This window comes from Stegostoma tigrinum, chromosome 12 (assembly GCF_030684315.1).
Source record: "Stegostoma tigrinum isolate sSteTig4 chromosome 12, sSteTig4.hap1, whole genome shotgun sequence".
In the NCBI taxonomy this organism is placed as follows: Eukaryota; Metazoa; Chordata; class Chondrichthyes; order Orectolobiformes; family Stegostomatidae; genus Stegostoma; species Stegostoma tigrinum.
This window is the reverse complement of record NC_081365.1, coordinates 62147864-62171220: the sequence shown is the minus strand read 5'-3', so window position 1 is coordinate 62171220 and position 23357 is coordinate 62147864. Positions and strand designations below refer to the sequence as shown.

General features: G+C 40.8%; 1 protein-coding gene across 7 annotated transcripts in view; it reads left to right on the top strand.

The window, feature by feature from the left end:
• Positions 1-23357, top strand: part of cnksr2a (connector enhancer of kinase suppressor of Ras 2a) — a 473904-nt gene that overhangs the window by 410536 nt on the left and 40011 nt on the right. For 6 of the 7 annotated variants that reach the window (XM_048541088.2, XM_048541090.2, XM_048541087.2 and 3 more), the window contains 2 exons: positions 428-528; positions 2026-2536. In XM_048541088.2, the coding sequence (XP_048397045.2) occupies positions 428-528; positions 2026-2536 (612 nt within the window). Of the gene's footprint in view, positions 1-427; positions 529-2025; positions 2537-14304; positions 14367-23357 lie in introns of those variants that run through there. The other variant, XM_048541092.2, reaches the window with a different exon arrangement.

The window sequence follows — 23357 nt, the reverse complement described above, 5'->3', positions numbered from 1 at the left end:
AAAGCTTTTGAATGAAGGTGCGTCAGAATCCAACAGCATAAAAGGGTTGTGGTGACTGAGCTGCCTCCCCACCCATCGATTCTGTAAGATTAGAAGATGCCATGGACAAGTTGGACTGAAGAGTCTGTTTCCATGCTGTATGACTCTGATGAAAGATTGCTGTGCATTTCTGAAGAGACAGCATTCGGATGTGCTGGCCAGAATCATGAAGCTCAGCCGTATGGAGTGGAGTAGTCACCTGATAGCAATTGCTACTCTTTGGAGCATTCAGCCTATTGGTTTTATACTAGATTGAACAGCTTTCTTTTGAAATGTATGTGTAAAACATTTGAGCTATGGTGTCATAAACATTGTAAGAAACCGTATTAGATGTGTGGTAAATTCTAAATGTCACTGTGTTTTACTCACTAATATTTTATCATGATAGATTATTGGAGTGAAAGTGATCAAGAGGATGCAGATACCCCATCAACCCCCAAGCAAGAGAGTCCACCACCTCCTTATGACACGTACCCCCGAGCACCTTCAGTGAGTTTACATTTGCATCTTTGTTACATCTGGAGCATAGTTGCTTTGGCAAACTCTTGGTTTGTAATATCAGTCAGTTACAAATCTCCATTACTCACAGCCGAGATATCAAAGAAACTGGATGATGTCACAAAGAATAGAAAACACTTGGAAACCATGTTAATTTCCTTTTTAATTGCATGCTCACATTCTGGAGAACCACAAAAAGTAATTTTGGCTTTCATTAGTGGACATCAGTGACTTAATGTTAATATTACTGGACCTTAATCCAGGGCCCATGCTAATATTCGGGGGCACGTGTTCAAATCTCACCAAGGCAGATGGTGATATTTGAATTCAATAAAAATCTGGAATGAATAAAATCAACTGTGTAATTATTGCTGATTGTCATTAAAAAATTGATTACCTTTAATGTCCTTTAAGGAATCCTGCCTAACATACTTGGCCTAAGCTTCTTATGAACCCAGACCACACAGAAATGTGGTTGACTCTTAACTGCTCTCTGCATTGGCCTAGAAGTCCACTCAGTTGAAGAGGAATTAGGGATGTGCAATTGCTCTTCAACTGGTCTTGCCGGCAACTTCCACATCCCATATTAGAAGAAATAAACACAGTTGACAAGTGGATTCAAACGGACTGTCCACTTCTTGGCAATTCAAGTTAATCAAGCTGTTATGAATAAATGCAGCAAACATTTCAGGAATATTGTGGTCAAAATGCTTGTTTCAAAATCACTTACAAAAATTCGTAAATCCATTGGTATTGTATGTCTTATTGTTCATTAATCTGCTGAAAGATCCTAAAGAGAAATTCTCCCTCCCTTACAACAACTAAATTTGTAAATTTTCACTCTGAACAGCTTGACACTGAGAAAAGCCAATAAGGTTATGATCATTGATTCAGTAATTGGTGTACTCAAACTTAAGGGATAACTTTGATGATGTAATGATAACCTTCAACAGCAATAAAGATTCATTTTTTTTAAGACATGGAAATGCTTTCATTTATATTTAGTCCTACTCAGGCATGGGATTTTCCTGATAGGTCAGCATTTATTACCCATCCTAGTTACTCTTAAAGTCATGAACACTAGCTCATTCTGAAAACTTTTTCCTTCTATTTTTAGGGAAATTTTATCTATATTTTTATGCTTTGACCTAAAAATTGGACCCAATGTATATAAATTGTGTTTCACATATTTCATATTTATTTCTTTATGTTCAAATTCTGATTTATGCTTTGCAATTGTCCATTTTCCAGAAGGGATCAACTATGTCATCTTCTTTTTAACTGAAAAGATGTTCCAAGATCAAATATTCCAAGTGATGATGACTCAAAGAATAACATGGCCAAAAAATTGATAGGTTATTGATATTAATCTGAAAGATGAAAGCTGTTATCGAGAATTGAGCAATGTGTCCTTATCCTGAACATTTTAATCATGTGCAAAGCACCAATGTTTATATTTCACATTGACCATTATATCATTATTTTAAGGTGAACTGTGCTAGTCCATACCTTGAACCTAAGCACAACAGACTGTCGTCTACGGAAACCTCTCATTCTCATTCATCCCATGAAGAATTCCGACCAGAACCTGCAGGAGGTACTGAGTCACCCGTTCGTAAACCAGGGGCTTGGGAACGGCGTTCATGGCAAGATCTAATAGAAACTCCACTGACCAGCTCAGGGCTGCACTATCTCCAGACTCTTCCTCTTGAGGATTCTGTGTTTTGTGAAGCAGGCTTACCAACACCAGAACATCGGAGGCAGTCAACTTTGCCAGCTCAGAGGTGCCAGATCCAGGATCACTATGGACCCTTCCCATTAGCAGAGGGTGAACGATGGCCTGGAATAAGTGGTGGGGGGTGTAAACCACGCAGTTTCACTCTACCTCGAGATGGTGGTTTCAGTCATTCCTGTCAAAACTCCACAATCTGCGTCCCTGGAGTTCAGGTTGAATTGGCTCAGAAACAAGAAATCGAGGAAGAAAAGCAAGAAGAAAATGGTAAGGAGCATGTACATTCTTTAACAGTTCAAATTAAAAAAGAAACACCATCCGTTGATTTTCAACTGTTCGTCTAATTTTCAACAAGTGTAGTATTTTAATTAATGGAACTTACGGCTAAATTGTCGTCTTTAAAGTAAGAAAGATTAAATAGGATGCTAAATCAGCAAAGAATCTGATAGATAAAATTCAGAATTGAAATTTCATCAGCTTCAGTGACAAAATCACATGAAGTAGATCACTTCGTCTACACACACTAGTATATTTTAAAGCAATCTTACAATTTAGCTACACGTAGTCTTTACAAAGCATTCTTTTATGAAATCGATTGATTCATATGGCTAATATGATGTATCACAGAAAATAATAGGCACGTAAATTTAATTCTTTCTTCAAAAGCATTGAAGATAAATCAGAACAATTCAAAGGCTATAGACATAGTCCACTTGTAGTCACCATGTGGTGAGGCTTGAGGTAAAAAGGTATTATCCGCTCATTTGTTGATACGATTTCACTTTTACGTTTTGTATATGACTCCAATAAGTTGAACATTTTAGAAAAACTGGCAAGCGTGGAGGGCTCTTGAAAGTATAGTGCCGTGAAGGCATATGTTCACTATAGCTGCATAATTATTTTGACTCTACTTCTTAAGTGGTAAGGCTCTGAAATTGTTGTAATGAGCTGTAACAAATACCTTCGCGAGTGAAGTTGATTCGATGATTTGTAAGTATCAAGTGTAAAAGTATTTACTTTCTCTTGGTTTTAGCCATTCTTTATAGAGTTATATAGCACAGAAACAGACCCTTTTGCTCACCATGCCTGATCAACAAACACCAAATGACATCTCATTTACCTGCATTTGGTCCATAGCCTACTATGCCCTGGCATTTTAAAAACTCCTTCAAATGCTTCTTAAATGTTGTGAGAATATCTGTCTCTGCCACTCTGAGGCAACACATCCCATATTTCTACTACACTCTGAGCGAAATAATTCTTTTTCGTATCTCCACTAAATCATTTCATCCTCAACCTAAGCTTATGCCCTCTGGTCTTGCACACGTTTGCGACAGGGAAAAGATTCTAACAATCTGTATACCTCTCATAACTTTATATACCTCAATCATAATCCACCCTGAGCCTCTTCTCCAAGGAAAACAAAGCTAGTCTATCCAGCCTCTTCTCAGATCTGGGACTTTTCATTGCATGTAACATCCTGGCCAATCTCCCTTGTACCTTCTCCAGCAAAAGCACATCCTTCAGATAGAGTGTCGAGCAGAATCACATACGGCTTAGGCAATGTTTGGTAAAGTTGTAACAAGACTTCCTTGTTCCCATATTCCGTGCCTAGGTAATGAAGGCAAATACTCCGTATGCATTCTTCACCACTCCATCTACCTGTGCTGATACTTTCAGGGATTAGTGGACTCGTGCACCAAGGTCTGTTTGTTCCTCAGTATTCCCTAGGGACCAACCATTCATTGTGTATGTTTTCCCTAATTTCAAAATGCATCACCTTGCACTTATTTGGATTAAACTCCATCTGCCCAATTTACCAAACGATCCATCGTACTGACCCTATCCTCCTCAGTATCAATAGACAACCACCAAGTTTAGTACCATCTGCCATCTTACTGATTAAACCTTCAAAATTCACATCTAAGTCATTAATGTAAATAAGCAAGGGTCCCAGCACTGATCCCTGTGGTGCATCACTGGTCACAGGCTTCCAATTACGCAAACACCCCTTCACCATTACCCTTTGTCTACTCTTCGCCAGCCAATTTTGGATCCAATTTGCCAACTTGCCTTGGATCCTTTGGGAATCTAGATCAGCTTTCCATGCGGAACCTTGTCAAAAGCCTTACTGAAGTCCATATAAGCCACATCAACTGCACTACCCTCATCAACATATTTAGTCACCTTTTCAAAAAGCTTAAATTAGTCAGACAGGATCTCACTCTCCTTGCTAATTCTCCCTGACCAAACCCAACCTTTACAAACACAGATTAATCCTACTATCCTTCAGAATTTTATCCAAAGATACCCAATCACTAAACATCAGACTAACTGTCCAAAAAAAATTCTGAAAGAATTATGGATGCCGGAAATCAGAAACTAAACCAAAAACAAAAATTGCTGGCAAAACTCACAAAATTCCAAAGCAGTGCAACAGCTTAAAAAACAGTCATTACTGCTCCTCAAATTCAAGGGAATCAGCTGTAACACTGAAAATACCTCAAAATAGGAGCAGCTGTTACAGCCACAACTTTTTCCTGTCCTCCATTTTGGATTACCCAGAAGTCAAATAGTTAGGGCAGGCAGGAACAAAGCAGAGAATGAGGTAGGATTGATGTATCAAACTGCACTTATTTCAATGCAAGAGGCCTAACACGTAAGGTAGATGAATTCATGGCATGGTTGGGAACAGGGGACTGGGACATATAGCAATTATGGAGACATGACTCAGGAATGAACAGGACTGAGAGCCTAATGCTCCAGGGTATAAAGGCTACAGGAAGGATAGAAAGGGGGGGGGTGCAAGAAACAAGGGGGTGTGGTTTTTGATTATGGATAACATTGTGACTGTACTTAAGGAGGATATTCCTGGGAATACATCCAGGGAACTTATTTGGCTGGAACTGAGAATTAGGAAAGGGATTGTACTATAGAACACCCCCCAAACAGTCAGTGGGAAATTGAGAAACAAAATTGTAAGGAGGTTTCAGTTATCTGTAAGAATAATAGGGTGGTTCTGGTAGGGGATTTTAACTTTTGAAACATAGACTGGGATTGCCATTGTGTTAAGGGCTTGGATGGGGATGAATTTGATAAGTTTGTACAAAAAAATTTCTAATGCAGTTTCTAGAGAAGGTGCAAAACATGACCTACTCTTAGGAAATAAAGGAGGGCAGTTGACTAAGGTGTCAGTAAGAGAGCATTTTGGGACCAGTGACCATAATTCCATTAGTTTTAAAACAGTGATAGAAATGGATAGACCGGATGTAAAAGTTAAAGTTCTAGTTTGGAGGAAAGCCAATTTTGACAGTAGTAAACAAGAACTTTCAAAAGTTGATTGGGGGTGGATGTTTGCAAGTAAAGGAATGACTGGAAAATGGAAAGCCTTCAAAAATGAGATAATTAGAGTTCAAAGACAGTATGTTCCTGATAGGGCGAAGGGCAAGGCTGGTAGATGTAAGGAATTCTGGACGACGAGAAAAATTAAGGTTTTGGTTAGGAATAAGAAGGAAACTCATGTCAGGTATAGACAGCAGAGATCGAATGAATCCCTATAAAGGCAGTAGAAATATACTTAAGAGGGAAATCAGGAGAGCAAAAAGGAGACATGAGATAGCTTTGGCAAATGGAGTTAAGGAGAATCCAAAGGGATTCTACAAATACATTAAGAACAAATGGGTAACTAGGGAGAGAATAGGGCCGTTAAAGATCAGCAAAGCCACCTATGAGTAGAACTGGGGGAGATACTAAATGAATATTTTGCATCAGTGTTTACGGTGGAGAAGGCTTTGGAACATAGAGAATGTGGGGAAATAAATATCTGGATCGACTATTACATGGAGACCGCTTTTGAGGGGCTGAAATTCATGCCCAGGGAATAAAGAAAGAATATACACAATGAATTATGGTAATTCTATGAGTGCTACAAGGGAACTGGGCTTAGGTGAGCTGCATACACGGGAGGTTGATTTGATGTGTCCTAAAGTTTCACACCAAATTCTTCCATTGCCTGCTGTTTTATCTGAGCTACTATTGTTTTAGTTTTCAAACTAATATTTTAAGCTTTTATTTCTGATTTAAAAAAGGCTATCAGACGTTTGACTCTGATACAGTGTCACCAATCATTGCAGCCGTGAGAAATCATCAACGGCTACACGTCTAATCGATCAGCGGTTTAGTAATTACAGTGAAATAAATGCACGTAGGCTTTTTTTATGTACGAAATGATGGTGTGATAGACTTTGCATCAACTAATTATACTAATTATCGTGCTCATTCAATAACGAACTTAAGAAATTCATAGCCTAACATTGGTGTGAATTGTACATCAAAACACAAATTAGCACAAAAAATGTTCAATTCCCCATTGTAACATTTACGTACAGGATAATACCTTGACTCAAAAATGTTGATCCGTTATCTGTGAAGAACCAGGGTTGACTTTTACGCAAGATATATGAAGATTCCAGATTCTTTACCAAAGAAATCCACCACTCGCCACATTTGGAACTATTTGATAGTGCCAGGCTGGCTTGATATTGACCAGCGTCCTGGTGCCAAAGCCATCTCTAAAAGGCCAACGTGCACCCAGAGAAGTGCTGTCACTCTGCTGCTGCACTCACAGTTCCTGATATTTGCTGCCGGACTTGGCAGAGAAAGGGAAGTCAGTACCCCACTTTGTGAGCAGGGGCATGGTGGTCCTGCTGGATTGCGTGAATGCACGTGGGACATGCTGTTGCCCCAGGACCAAAAAGAGAGGGCATGACACTAGACAATGCCAATCAGGTGTCATGCCAGTGCTTCTCAGGAGAAATATGCAGCAGTGCAGGTAGAAGAATGGGACATTCCCTTATTGAAATATACAAGGTTCTCAGGGGACCTGACAGGGTAGTTATTAAAATGTTGTTTCACCTTGAACATAGAACATTACAGCACAGTACAGGCCCTTCGGCCCTCGATGTTGTGCCAACCTGTCGTACCGATCTGAAGCCCATAAAACCTACACTATTCCATGTACGTCCATGTGCTTGTCCAATGACGACTTAAATGTACTTAAAGTTGGCGAAACTACTACCGTTGCAGGCAAAGTGTTCCATTCCCTTACTACTCTCTGAGTGAAGAAACTACCTCTGACATCTGCCCTATATCTTTCACCCCTCAATTTAAAGCTGTGCCCCCTCGTGCTCGCCATCACCATCCTAGGAAAAAGGCTCTCCCTATCCACCCTATCTAACCCTCCGATTATTTTATATGTTTCAATTAAGTCACCTCTCAAGCTTCTTCTTTCTAACAAAAACAGCCTCAAGTCCCTCAGCCTTTCCTCATAAGACCTTCCCTCCATACCAGGCAACATCCTAGTAAATCTCCTCTGCACCCTTTCCAAAGCTTCCACATCCTTCTAATAATGCGGTGACCAGACCTGTACACAATACTCCAAGTGCAGCCGCACCAGAGTTTTGTACAGCTGCAGCATAACCTCTTGGTTCCGGAACTCGATCCCTCTATTAATAAAAGCTAAAACACTGTATGTCTTCTTAACAGCCCTGTCAACCTGGGTGGCAACTTTCAAGGATCTGTGTACATGGACACCGAGATCTGTCTGCTCATCTACACTACCAAGAATTTTACCATTAGCCCTGTACTTTGCCTTCCGGTTACTCCTACCAAAGTGCATCACCTGACACTTGTCTGCATTAAGCTCCATTTGCCACCTCTCAGCCCAGCTCTGCAGCTTATCTATGTCTCTCTGCAACCTACAGCATCCTTCGTCACTATCCACAACTCCACCGACCTTAGTGTCGTCTGCAAATTTACTAACCCATCCTTCTACGCCGTCATCCAGGTCATTTATAAAAATGACAAACAGCAGTGGACCCAACACCAACCCTTGCGGTACACCATTAGTAACTGGTCTCCAGGATGAACATTTCCCATCAACTACCACCCTCTGTCTTCTTTCAGCAAGCCAATTTCCTATCCAAACTGCTATATCTCCCACAATCCCATTCCTCCACATTTTGTACCTTGTGTGAGATTCTCAGGCCACAGGCATCATCTCAGAAAGTTACCCGTCTAAGACAGAGATGGACAATATCTTCTCTCAGAACATAATGAATCAGTGGAATTCTTCACCACATAGGGCTGTGGGGACTCGTGCATTAAATATATTCAAGGATGAGATATAGTGATTTTTAATCAGTAAGGGAGTTGGGGTTTGTGGGTCAAAGGCAGGTGAGCGGAGCTGAGGATATCAGATCAGCCATGATCTCATTAAACGGTGGAGCACATTCAGTGGGCTGAATGACCTGCTTCTGCTCCTCTCTATCTTAAGATCAATGACCTTCTCCACTCTGCCAGCATAGGTGTCACCATGTTCTCCCCTGTACCTACACTCCAGCCTTGCCACTGTGCCACCTTCCACCAACCTTCCTGCTTTACCATTCTCACTATCACCTGCAACATCTCCCTTGCTCATTGTCCCTCAGCCCTGACACCACTGGAGCTTGCAAGCCTTCTATGCGGCCTTCACACTCAGGACAATCCTCTACCTGCACTACAGTAATACCTGCGCCACCAGCTTACATCTTTCCCATTCAAGGAGGAAACAACTCATAATATGATAGAAAAAGTCAAGGTGAGAGTCAGCCTATCTGACATTCAGCTCCATGCCCATTATCATCAGCGGATCCTGACTCTGACTACCCAGACTGCATGGCTGACTGCGTCAAAGACCCTGGAATGGACTCAAAGGCTGTCCTTGAGTAACTGTGCTGGGATACTCCGACTGAAGCTATATGCCATGACTTTTCAGAGAATCATTGACAACCATAATGAGCATCCTAGCTATGTGTCTAAACCGCACAGCAATGGTATCTCTGGCTGAGGGGCAAAGCCAAAAAACAAGGCACGACAAGGATTGATGCTGTGTGCATCCTCGTAGACAGAGTGAGGTCCAGTCCATGAGCCGGGTAAGTGTCCCTGACCCGACAGTGTCCTTGCTGCAGCATTACAATGATAATTGCTGGTGTACCCAAAGGTACAGCATCAAAGTGTCCTGGAACTGAATCAAAGATGTGGCATGAGGGCTTAGTGACTGGATCCCAACTCCTGTAATGTGGACTGATGTGGCCAGTGCCCATGGAGTGTGCCCTCAGATATTGGTGCTTTATTTCCAGCATGGATGTCCTTTTCGTATAAGCATCAATCTGAAGACTCCAGGTATCCACTCTGAGTTACCTGTCAAGAATTCTCAGCATCTGGTTTGCTCGCAGTGGGTGTTAGGACAGGAATTTATATGTTAATGAGGTGAGATTTGCAGGTAATAAGGCTGTTAACAAGCAGGAAATCCCTAAAAGGCAAATCATTGTTGCTTAATGAGAGTATCATCTCAATCCTGGAACCTAGTTAAAAAATGTTGTGAGTTACTCCTGATATTGAGATCAGCTTCACTGAATGTCTCAGGCAATTCAGCCACATTTCTCACCATAGCCTATGTCTTTCAGTCCTCTCTAAGATTTTGCTCTATGTTTTTAATTGTTTGTACCAGAGAGTAAGTAGTAAAGAAAAGAGAAACCCAGAAAATTACTTGAAACCAAATGGCAAGAAAATCATAAGGTTATATGATAGATGGCAGATTTAGAACTGGTGTCAGGAATAAGTGGACTTTACTTTTTGATATACAAACCCCTTGGAATTATTTAATGAATAGATGCCTTTACAATAGCAAAATATTGCAGGTATTATGCGTCTGAAATAAATAAGACTGAGAATGCTGTTGTATTCAGCAGGTCCGGCAGCATTTCGAGAGAAACACTTGCTTTGTATCTTCCTCCACTGGTGCTGCCAGACCTGATGAGTATTACTGTATTTGCAGGTATTTTTAATTTGATATCTTATTGTTCTTCCAGCTGCAGAACTGTATTGTTGAAGCTTTCACCCAACATGAAAAAACAATCTTCCACATTTTTTAAACTTTTATCTTTGAACTTCTTTTCTACATGTTGGTCAAAATTATACATTGACAAGGCATGCACCATTTTTAGATTACATGCAAACTGATGATGATCATTATGAACATTGAATTTTTCAGAACTGTACAACTTTGAATCAATAGAAGTTGTTCAGCAACATTTCACTCCTTGCATCTGCATTCTGCATGTGGTTCCTTTACTAATTCATTTTGATATGAGGCATGTATTCCTAAATTTAGTTCATACATTCTATCTACTCCAAACTCCATTAAAATGCATTAGGAAAACTGTCAGCAAATTACATGGCAATTGACAGAAGGATTGACTGTTTAATAATCTCTTCTAATGTAATTCTTTTAGGAACAGTTTAAGTAAAATTGTTAAGAAAGATGAATCATTTTCAGCAAATGTTCTTTTGTACTTCTTAAACTGTTTGGCAGACAACTTGATAATTCTTTGATCTTTTTCTAGAGCTTATATGACCCTGACAGCAGTTCATTACCGCTGCACAGTTTAGTTAAAATCTGCAAGCTACTAAATATTCAGAGCATGTTCTTTTGAGGAACATTATTCAGCCTTTATTAATTTCATTGCTTTGTTGGAAAAAGGATGTGTTTCGTAATGACGCTGCCTGCAATCAACAAAACATTTCACTGAACTTTCATCACTCAAAAGTTGACATTACTGATTAATGTACTCAGCATTTATTTTTGCAGTCAATCAACGACAGAAGATGTTTTCATCCTTGAAAGCCTCTGTACTGTGTTCTGCAATGGCTTAAGCAGATAATTGCCTGCATATCTACCTTAATCTTGGATGAATTCACTGATCCTGCACAGACAGCAAATGGAATGTTTAAAGAAAGCACAAAATCATAAAAAAAACTGAAAACTTGGTTCTTTCTGAACAGGAGACATTAGTTCTGTTTTCCTAAAAAAAATCTAACAAGTCTATGATTTAAAACCAGAAGTAATTAGCAAGTTAGATGTTCTGTTCATGTCTTCTGTCTGAGTAGCTAGTTCCTTGTGTTATAGCCACCAGAAAGACCTTTTGAGAACTCGTATTGTTTTGCTGTAAACGTTTTTCAATCCGCACTCCATTTTATCGTGATTCTGTCTGCTGGTGTGGGTTTGTTAATATTTACCAGGCTATTAACAGCCTCAAAAACATATTGTTTGAGAATCCTCGCTTGGAGGAGATCATCTCAAACCCAGAATAACTGCCTGTTTGTTCCAGACTCTACATCAATGCTACGTTTAATGATTGCAAGTCAAGGGAGTTAACATGAACGCTATTCAGAGCAAACAGAATGCTTTGTTTCTTGAAAAATCTGAATCATATGAACTAATTTCAACAAGTCAGCTGATATTGTGTGGTGTACAGGAGAATTCCTTGTTACAGAGTGTAGTGTCTGTATAGTTAAAGAAAGAAATTCACTTGACTTTGTGCTGATTTTTCTTATTCACAAAAGTGATGTGATTGCCACTGGCTTGGCGATGTCGTCCATTCCTAATTTCCCTTGAGAATGGCCTTCTTGAATTAGGAACAAAGAACAAGTGTTCAGTATTGTATCACCAGTGTCTCACCAGTTCATAGGGCTATGCTCTCATTGGAGAGAGGCTACTGGTAGTGATTTAACTTAAAGCGACCATAACCTCGGGCGAGGGGAGAGGTTGAGAAGGAGGGTCCTTCATGGTAAGATAGCCAGTGACAGGAATTGAACCAACGCTATTGGCACCCCATTGCTTGGCAAACCAACCATTCAGCCAACTGAACAAAACTGACCCATATAGCACAAAAACAATACAGCGGAGAACAGGCCCTTCGGCCCACTAAGCTTGCACCGAAATCTGGCCCTTATACTTTTTCGCTAGTTAGACGACCTGTTCATGTCCTCTGTCTGAGTAGCTTTTCCCTTAAGTTATAACCACCTGAAACACCTTTGAGAACTGGTACGGCTCTGCTGTAAACATTTTCCAATCCATACTCCATTTTATTGCGATTTCCCCTGCTGGTGTGGGGTTATTATATTTACCTAATCCTAGACCAGCTACTTATTACCCATTACCTTTTCTATTCCTGTGTTTGCCTCCCATTCATGTCTCTATCAATATGTGTCTTCAACATTGATACCATGCCTGCGTCTAATACCTCCATTGATAGTGCATTCCAGGCACCCACGACCCTCTGTGTGAAAAACTTTCTCTACACTTCTCCCCTAAACTTTCCCCCTCTCACCTCAAACCTGTGCCCTCTTCTAGTTGACCTTTCTACCCCAGGAAAAAGCTTCAGTCAATGTGACAAAGAGCCGCCCATAGTACTGTTAAGGGTGGAGCCACAGGAGCTTTGACCCAGCGACAGTGGATTTTCGATTCACATCATGTATGACTTTGAGGGCACCTTGCAGGCGATGATGTTCCCTGTTCTGGATGAGAAAAGTTGAGGATTTAGGATGTACTGCAGCAGAAACCTTTGCAAGTTGCTGCAGGGCCCCACACCTCAGGAAGGTCATATTGGCGCTGGGGCGTGTCCAGTGGAGATTCACATGGATGATCCCTGGAATGGTAGGTTTAACATACGATGAACGGCTGAGGATCCTGGGATTGTATTCATTAGAGCTTAGAAGGTTGAGGGGAGATCTAATAGAAACTTACAATATAATGTATGGCTTAGAAAGGAGTGTGATATGCACTGATGGTAGAGGAAATGAGTGTTTACACTGTGGAGGTTTGGCAGCTTCATTCTGGATGTGGTGAATTTTCTTGAATATCATTGGAAATGCTGTTATCTAGGCAAGTGGAGAGCATCTCAGCACACATCTGACTTGGATGGTGAAAAGGTTTTGGAGACAAGGAGTTGAGTTACTGACTGCAAACATACAAACTCTGACTAGGGCCTTGATATAGGAGTAAGCGACAGGTGGAGAGGTCGACAAAGGGATAGATAATGGTAAGCCAGGGAGAAAGAAGAGCTGCTCAAGGGGACCATAAGTAATGGGGACATAATGTAATGAAAACAGACAATGCCATGACAGGGCTAGAGGTGTAAAGGACATGGAAGAAGGTGTTCAGGCACTAAAATTGTTGAACTCATTATTGATTCATAAGGCAGCGAGGCCCTCAAGCAGAATATAAAATGCTGTTCTTCCAGCTTGTGCTGAGCTTCGCTGGAAGGATGCACCAACCTGACACAGAGATTTTGGCCACGGAACAGGGTGGTGCGTTGAAGTGGCAGGCAACTGGAAGCACGCGGTCATTTTTACAGACAGAATGTTGGTGTTCCGCAAAGTGATCATCCGGTCTGTATTTTGTCTCCCAGTCTAAAGGAGAACGGCATTATGAGCAGTGAATATGGTAGATTAGACTGAGTGAAGTTTAGATAAGTCACTGCTTCACCTGGGCCTTGAATAATGAGGAGGGAGGAGGTTACTAGAGAAGCGAAACACATTTTGCAGTTGTTTGCAAGAGTGCCATGGGGGTTCGGGAAGGTGCTCAGAGTGGAGGAGGAGTGGACCAGGATGTTCCAGAGGGAGCAGTCTCTACAGAATGCCGACAAAGGAGGGGAGGTGTATATGTGTCTGGTTGTGGCATCCTGCTGGAGGTGGCAAAAGTGGCAGTTGTTGATCCTTTGGATGTAGATGTTGGTGGGGTGTAAAGTGAGAACAAGGAGAACCTTATCAATGTTGTGGGAGGGAAAAGAAGGGGTAAGGGCTCAAGTCACGAAAGGTGTCAGACCCAGCCGAGGGTCCTGTCAACTGCAGTGGCAGGGAATCTTCAATTCAGGCATAAAGGTGGACTTTTATGAGCCACCCTGCAGAAGGTGGCGTTATGAGAATGAATGCAACAAAGACGGAGAAACTGGGAGAATGGAATGGAGTCTTGACAGAGAGCAGAGTGTGAGGATGTATAATCAAGGTAACCATGGAAGTTGGTAAGTTTATAATGGATATCAGTGGCCAGTTTATCCCCAGAAATAGAAACAGTGATGTTGAGGAAGGGAATGGAGGAGACCAGGTGCAGGGTGGAAATTGGAAGTGAAATTTATACTTTCTTCCAATTCCAGATGAAAGCAGGAACCAGCACCAATGATGTTGTCGATGTGCTGGAGAAAGAATTGCACGTTGGACCCCAGGTTGAACTGAAACAAGGAAATGTTCTACGAAACCCATGGTGACGCCTTTGACATGAAGAAAATGGAGGGGAGTTAAAGGAAATGTTGGTCAAAGTGAGGGTGAGCTCGGCCAAATGGAGAAGGGTGATGGTGGACGGGGACAATTCAGGTCTTTTTTTCCAGGAAGAAGCAGAGCGTGCTGAGACCATCCTGATGGGCAATGGACGTGTAAAGGGATTGCGTGTCCATGGTGAAGAGGAGGCGGCTGGAGACCACAAACTAGAAATTCTGAAAATGATGAAATGCATCAGAAGAACTGCAGATGTAACCTGGGAGTCCTGAAATCCTGAATCGATCCACTGTAGTTATACCCCACGACACGTGAAGGTGATACTTCAGCTCCTTAAGGATTGTACAGTCGACACTACTTTCATTGACAAATGCATCAGCAACAGGTTGATAAATGAGGTGAAGTTAACAATGCAAGCATATTTGTTTCTTCATTCAACCAGTTTTCTTCATTTCTCCCCCTCCAATGAAAGCACCGACTCAAGTTGCGTACTAATACACACACACTGGTTGTCCTTCCATTCTTTGACTATTCATCATACGTTTGCTTACACTGAGGGAATCAATGGGCTATTCCAATGTTGGGAATTGATCTATGAATTATGTCCTCAACACCTCAAAATTCAAAAAAAATGCTGTTCTGACTGTGATGACTGGAGAAGTAGATTTTTTTTTGTAATAGCAAGTATGTTCCTGTAGCATAAAGGGTAAATGGCTGCCCTGATCATAGTGAGAGTGCATTAGCAAAGATGTCAGAATATCTGATAGTAGTACCTGAGGGAAGAGCTCATGGTTAAAACATGACACTATGACTTTGTAAACAGTATGAATAGTCATTATGTTGCACTCGAATACTTGCCAAGCCTCTTACATCAAAAGTGCCCAGAGCCCAGTCATAATATCTATACATGGGCTTAGACCAGTCATGGATTATGCCTGGTGATCTTCCTGATTGGTCAGGTTTGATGTAAATTGGGCAATGCCTTAACCAATTGAACCACCAAGGTTCCATCTCTTAAAGTGCTGCCAATATGAAAAGAGCCGTTTATGTTGAAAATAGGATCAGGTAATGGGCAATTTTTAATGTTGACACTAGCAGTGGGAGGTTGGGCCTGTCACCAGCTGGAAAACAGGTTTGAACCTCTCACAGTTTTCTTCTAGAAGAGCTGCACTGTTGCACTTGGGCAGTAATGGAAATTCCATTTATTTACGTCCCAGGCAGCTCCCCAGTCCCAGGAGCTGCAAACCAATCAGAGACCTGTAACTCTGCAGTCCCGGCAGTGACAGCTGTATTGTCATTCCTGCTGGATGGATAGCTGATAAATCTCTGGAGAGAGGTGAGTTTGGGCAGGATCGAGCAACAGGAGGTGGCTGTGGAGAGAAGAGACCTTTGAAAGAAATTGCAGGAGTGTGGCTTTCCAGAACTCCCATTCTCCCAACACCAAATCCCTCGAAAGAGCAGAAAGTACCCGAATACTAGGGCCCCCTAGGCCTCAGGCAAAATTGATGAGGGATTCGCTGGGCAGTCTTCCCTAATAGCAGTTTGCTGGTTGAATACAAACAGTATATCTATTTTTCTACATCTGTTGGCAGGGAAAGGCACTTAACTGGCCCTCAAGTGGCTACTCAGTTAGCCTCCGGGCAGGAAAGCCACCCATTCACCCTTTCCACCTTCAGCCTGACCAGGAGGAGTCAGGAAGGTGATGGAGTTTCTATCCTGCCTGACTGAATACCAATTTGATTATAGCTTCAGCTACACAGGCTGGAAAGTTCAAAATTTAATTCCTGGAAAAGTGTTGGATTGATGAACTCCAATGTGGCAGCAACTGGAGTATAGCCACTGATCCTTGCCCCTAGGGAAGGTGGCAGTCACTATGGTTCCTCGCTCTGCATTGTATTCATTGTATAAATTGCATGCCTGGACACGTCTGAACTTCCAACCAAATACTTTGAGTGATAAAGTCTCCTAAGAAGGCTCAGTGTCCGCCTTCTGAGAGAATGACCACCCATTTCAGTGAGATGTCAGAAGGATGCAAACATCTACTGAAACTGTTTCACAAGAAGCAGCACAGTTGAGACGAAGCTAGTGGTGGGGGTAGTTGTTGAATAAAAATGAAACACTTTACATCCCAAGCAAATGACACCTTGGCCTCAGCTTTAACTCTGTGTTCTTGTTGGCATGTGGCAGTCAAGTTTGAGAAATCACTTTTCCTGCAGGCATGAGGCTTGGAATATTTCAGCTCTTTTCATAATTTATTAATAATCCATTTCCTACTGACTCTAGGCTAAGTGAGGAGAATAGAATTCCAGAAAGGTTATGTAGAACCTATGAGAAGCAGGGTTGAGGCAGACAAAGCTTGGGCCTTAGGGAACACTAACATTCTTTCAGGCCCCTCACCAGAAATTTCCACAATTACCTCTTGCACATTTTCATTTTGCCAGAATAGAAGCCTGGCACCTTTTCAGGTCTGGCTGAACTTTAAATTATAGTCAGGGCCCAGTGTCATCAATCAGTTCTAAGTGCATAATTGTGAGTTTTGGCCAAGTGACTTACCATTCAGAAGCTAATATGGAAAATCTCAGTTGGTGACTCACGAGCATGTGGTAAGCAACTGGAAGATTTTAACAGCCTAGTTTCCATTGGCCAGGTGGCGTTAAAACCAACTTTTCTGTCATTTTCCCCCACTGTTTTGCTGGGTTTTGAGACTTAGGCTGGTGAGAGTTTCATCATGAATTTCACTATGTGTATCAAAAACCAAAGTGGCTTTGCCAGTTGTAACATCCTTCTTCTTCTTCGAGAGAAGACTGATCTGTGAGTGCTTTGGCAAAATAACCAAGGCTAGACTAATAGCACTGGCAGAAAAGCCAAAGAATTAAAAGCAGCGATGAAGAAACCAGATGTAATCGGAAGTAATAGCAGTTGAAGGAGCGTGACTGGAAAAGGAAAAAGAGTTGAGAAAAATTGATCTTGAGAAAGAAGGGCAACTGTTTAAACCTGAATTCTGGAGACAGAGCTGGTGAGGGATGAAAAAGATAAAGTAAGAATAAGGACTTCAAAACAGAAAGAAATCAGAAGTCATGAATTGGCTGAAGAAAAGTGTGGGTTACATGACTTTAGAGAAGTTGCTATAGTTAATAGAAGGAATAACATGAAGGATAAAGTAATCTTATAAAGCCAGTGTGTTTTCCTTGCCAGTAGACAAAGCATTTTTAAAAAGTTGTTTGAATTGGAATAATAAAATAATAGGAACATTTATTTTCCAAATTAATACGATAAACTGAATTATTTTTGTGGAAATTTTACTTATTGAAGGGCTGGCATTTATATTTAGCAGGGATAAAATTATTGGCAGCCCCAAGAAATTCAAGTGAGCCAATTGTGGTGAAAGATGTAATGATTTAGGGGTAGCTGGAGCCCAAACTTGTAAGACTGGGCATGATAAAGTGAAGAAACAACAAACAAAGGACAACGAGAAATTAATATCAGAAATGTCAAAGTATAAAAGGCATCATCAGGAATTAGACTCTATTAAAATGAAATTAGGCATGTAGAGAACCAATTTTCACGCATGAAGGATGAGTTAGCCAATGAAAGATGTAAAGTGGTGACAACACAAGCATCGGTCACAAAAAGTAAAATGGTTGAATGAGGATTTGAAGGATGAATTAAATGATAAATTTGTTGAGCTGAATTTAGCCAAGATGGTCTGCAATTAAAACTCAATGAACTTCAAGTAACAAAAGCCTCAATGAAGTATTGTGAAAAACCCCTTGAACTGTTTAAAACCTAAGTGTGGCAGTCTACTCTGGCATTGTAAATACAGTGCACCAGATTAGCTCAAACAAGTTCCAGATAGAACTGCCATGTTCATTCTCCATGTTCTCAACTGTGCGGTGACAGCACCTCTGCAGAGATAAAACTTTGCTTGCTTTGAAGTGCTATTGAACTTGCCTGTATGAAGATACGGTGTACTCATTCATTCCCTGAGAAAGTCAGACAATTCTGATTCTCAAAGTTAATCTATTTCTTGCTCAGGCTGTTATTTCCTCTTCCTGATGTGTTTACTGCAGTGTTCCAATCTGGTGGTCTTAATGCTTCTTCTGCTTTGTTCAACGTGCTAACATACCACAACAGAAAAATTACAGTCTGAAGTTACACCGCACCCATTTCTCTATAAATATTGTTTTCTTTTAATACCTTGGACCAGACTTTGCTGGAGCAGGGTGTCTGACAGCATATACAATAAGTTTGACAATTTCAGGTACACTTTAGTGGTTTGTGACATAACATGCTGCAAGTCTAATGATAATGTAACAAAAAACAACAGGCATCTGGAACTCGGCACATGATGGACCAATTGTTTATCTCGTTAAACAAAGAGATTTAAAGACAGAGAAGGAAATAGAAGAACACACAAGAAGCAGCAAAATCAAGTCCAAAAAGAGAAGTAAAAGGAAAGAATGATTTGATTAAGAGCAAGAGAGAAAAGACAGGAAGGAAAATTTAGGAAAATAAACATTTGACACATTAAAATCTGTAAAAAGAAACAATTTCAATGCCACTATTTAATTAATTGGATTTTGGAGATCATACCTCATTGCAGGAAGAAAATATCAGAAGGGCACCTATGCTTCTAACCAGCAGATTTATCTACTTGCAGTGAAGTTAATGAGCAGTTAGTGTGAAAATCCATCAAGCTCTTAAAAATAACAAGGACACTAATGACCAGGTGCTCTTTGTACAAAGTGAGTGACAGAACACATTGGCTCAGTGTTTAGCACTGTTGCCTCACAGCACTAGGGACCTGGGTTTGATTCCACCCTTGGATGACTCTCTGCTTGGAGTTTGCACGTACTCCCCGTGCTTGCATGGGTTTTCTCTGGCTCCTCTGGTCCAAAGATGTGCAGGGCAGGTGAATTGGCCATGCTAAGTTGCCCATACTGCCCAGGGATGTGCAGTTTAGCCATGGGAAATGCAGGATTATGGGGATCGTATAGGGGGAGCTGGGACTGGGTAGAGTGCTCTTCAGATGGCCAGTGCAATGGGCTGAATGGCCTCAATCCGCATTGTAGGGATTCTATGATTTAACAGCGTAAATCAAACAGCATGTACTTATGGCCATTTGGCCCACAAATCCACGCTGCCCCTCTGAAGAGCATCCTACCCAGACCCATTCCCCTACCCTTGTATCTCCCCATGTCTAACCCACCTAACCTAAACATCCCTGGGCACTGCGGACAATTTAGCACGGCCAATCCACCTACCCTGCACATCTTTGGACTTTGGGAGGAAACCAGAGCACCTGGAGGAAACCCACACAGACACAGGGAGAATGTGCAAACTCCACACAGACAGTCAACCGAGGCTGGAATCAAACCCGGGTCCCTTGCGCTGTGAGGCAGCAGTACTAACCACTTTTGCTGGCCGATCATCATATTTACAACTCTGTGCCTCACCACCATCACAATTTTACAACAGTAGTGTTGTTGTGTTTTCAACCAACCCCCCCCAATTTTGCACCTGTTAAGGATAAGTTGAAGCTAATCAGACAGAGGCAATAGGGTTTGGTCAAAAGGAAATCATGTTTAACTACGTTACCAGAGTTCTTTGAACAAGTAACTTGTGCTGTCGACAAAAGGGAACCAGTGCACAAATTTTACTTAGATTTGCAGAAGGCATTTGATAAACTGCCACATCAGATGCTATTGCAGAAAATAAGAGCTGTTCATATAGGGCATAACATGTTGGCATAGTAGAAGATAAGCTGGCTAACGGGGAACAGGGAGTAGGAATAATTGAGTCTTTTTCAGGCTTGCAGGTTGCCATGAGTGGTATGCCACAGAGGTCAATGCTCTGGCCTTGAGTTGTTATAATTTTTGTAAATGATTTGGATGAAGGGACCAAAGCTACAAATGCCAAGTTTGCTGATGATACAAAGATAGGTAGAAAAGTGAGTTATGAAGAGGACATAGGAAGCCTACAAAGGAATATAGATAGGCTGAGTCAATGAGCATAGATCTGGCAAATGGGATACAAATGTGGGAAAATGTGAAATGGCCCAATTTGGCAGAAATAAAAAAAATCTGAAAGGTGAAAGATTGCACAGCTCTGAGATGCAGCAATCTGGGTGACCTAGTGCATGATTCAAAGATGGTTAGCATGCAGGTACAGCAAGTAATCAGGAATGCAAATAGAATATTCTGTTTTTTTAATGAGGGGAATTAAATGTTTGAGTAAGGAGGTTTTGCCTCTGTGATACATGATATGCGTGCAATTGTATCTGGAGTATTGTGTAAAATACTGGTCACTGTACCAACACAAAGATATTAATGCATTGGGAGTGGTTCAGAGACGATTTACTGAACTAATATCCAGAATCAACAGATTGCCTTATGTGGAAAAGCTGGACAGGCTGAGCCTGTATCCTCTGAAGTTTACAACAGTAACAGATGACTTAAATGAAACATGTAAGGTCCTGAGGGCTCTGGGCTAAGTGGAAGTGAAAAGGATGTTTCCTCTCGTGGGAGAATTAAACTCACAGCTTAAAAATAATGGGTCATCCATTTAAGACATGGATGAGGAAACATTATTTTGTCTCAGAGGTTTGTGTGTTTGGAATTCCCTTCCTAAAAGACAGTGGGTGCAGAATTTTTAAACATTTTTAAGGCAGAAGCAAATTGATTCTTGATTACCAAAGGGATGAAAGATTATAGATAACGAAGTGTGAAGCTGGATGAACACAGCAGGCGAAGCAGCATCTCAGGAGCACAAAAGCTGACGTTTCGGGCCTAGACCCTTCATCAGAGAGCTGATGAAGGGTCTAGGCCCAAAACACCAGCTTTTGTGCTCCTGAGATGCTGCTAGACCTGCTGTGTTCATCCAGCTTCACACTTTGTTATCTTGGATTCTCCAGCATCTGCAGTTTCCATTATTTCGGATGAAAGATTATTATGGCTAGGCAGGAATGGAGAGTTTAGATTAAAATTAGATCAACTATGATTTTATTGAATGGTGGGGCAGATTTGAAAGCCCAAATGCCCCAGTCATATTCCTTGTTCACAGGGTTGCAATTAAGCACAGAAGCTCCTGTATTTTCAACAGAGAATACAGCCTAAATGCAGCATGCCTAGCTTATGTAATTGGAGTTTAGCTGTTCAGCTGAATGTATTAATCAAATTTGAAGCCATCCTGCTCCATGAATTCAAAGAACACACAATTACATTGAGGCCTCCACCTTGCACAGCCACTTACCTTTCACTTCCAGAATAATGGATTGGTCGAAGGTTCAAAATTATTATTCAATGTTTGACACCAGAAAACATAATTTAATATTATTTTTGTCTTTAAATATTGAATAATTGCAATGTCTTTTAACATTGCCATTCCTGCTCTGCTTTGTCATTTCTAAAGGATACAATTAATCTGTTTTTATACTGTTACAATTTTTTTTGGGAATAGAATATCTATATGAGAACATTATTATAGGTGGAATTCCCAGAGAGTAACTCTGACTCGGACTTCTTATGCATTGGCCTGTTTTAAACTAAAGAGCAGCGCAACAGATGGCTTATGTTTGTACAACTTTCTGTCGTAATTCACAAAGCTCTGATATCCTAAATTTATGTAACCTTAGTAGCGAGAAGTAACGCATATTCCATGTAGTTTTCCTGTGAGGATAGATTCATTGAAATAGTAACAAGTTGCACATCTGCAATGTTTTCAAATGGGTTTAAAATTGAGATTAAATGGCAGACAAAACATCTCCACTGACTTCTATTGAACTGTAAACGGCCATTGTTCGTAATCTGAATAGGAAATCTACATTATAGCACTGTCTTTAATTTTCCATGACAATAAGTAAGTAATATATGCATTGAGATTAAATAAAATTGTTTGACAACCTTTCTAAGGGCAATTCCATGTGAGTTATGGGAGTGAATATTCGCTGCGGTTTGTTTCGAGTGTAGAGAGCAACATTGATCGAGCCACTTGCTTTAATGAGCGTAAAACTGACATGAATCCGTGAAGCTAAATGCGATAAAAGAAAGCTTTGTTTGCTTGGAATCTTGTTCTCAGTAGTAGATGTGCAATTATACACCAGGAAAGGATGTTTCTTATCAATCAAACAGTGAAATTAAAATGACTGAAGCGGCAATTCTTGATGCAGTACCTTGATAGCAGGGAACAATGTGGAATAAAGTTGCTATAAAAATACGGATAGTTCCATCACTGAAAGTTTGGAGAAATCAGCAATATGCTTGATAAAACTATTGTATCTGGCAAACCTTCTAAATGCTGTTCCACCTTTAAGCTGCCTCTGAAAGATAGTCTTCATTCACCACTGGTATGGATACTCTGTCTCAGTTTAATTTCCATTTCAAAATTATAGTGGTGTTATAACTACATTATAAAACTTTCGACCTCATTCTCACATACCGCCCCCCCCCCCCACCACCCCCACAAATACTAATATTTCTGACATTACCGATTCTAAGTGACATTTTACTTTACAACTATTAGCATGCAACATTGGCTGTGAGCGCTGCATCGAGTGGTATGTTGAGAGTTGCCAATTTGTTTCCGTAGTGTATTGGAGATCAGTGAATATGGTGTGTACTGATGTAAGTAACATGGTACACTGATTTGTTTCGTGAATATTATGGGGTTAAAGCAGAGACAATGCAGTAAAAAAGTCAAAGGAATGACTATTAGAATTTTTGACTGTCGGTTATTGTTACTGAATAAAGTATTGATTTAGTTTCTGGAATTCAGTATTAACATTCTGTGAAATTGTTTTCACAGTGTATCTATAATTTAACTTTGTTTTGCTATCCTCCCTGCAGATCTTTCATTTTATTTTTAGCTTTGCCTTAACAATGTAAAGGAACAGTGCAGCACAAAGAAAATGTGTTGTCGGCAGCTGATTGTTTTGATC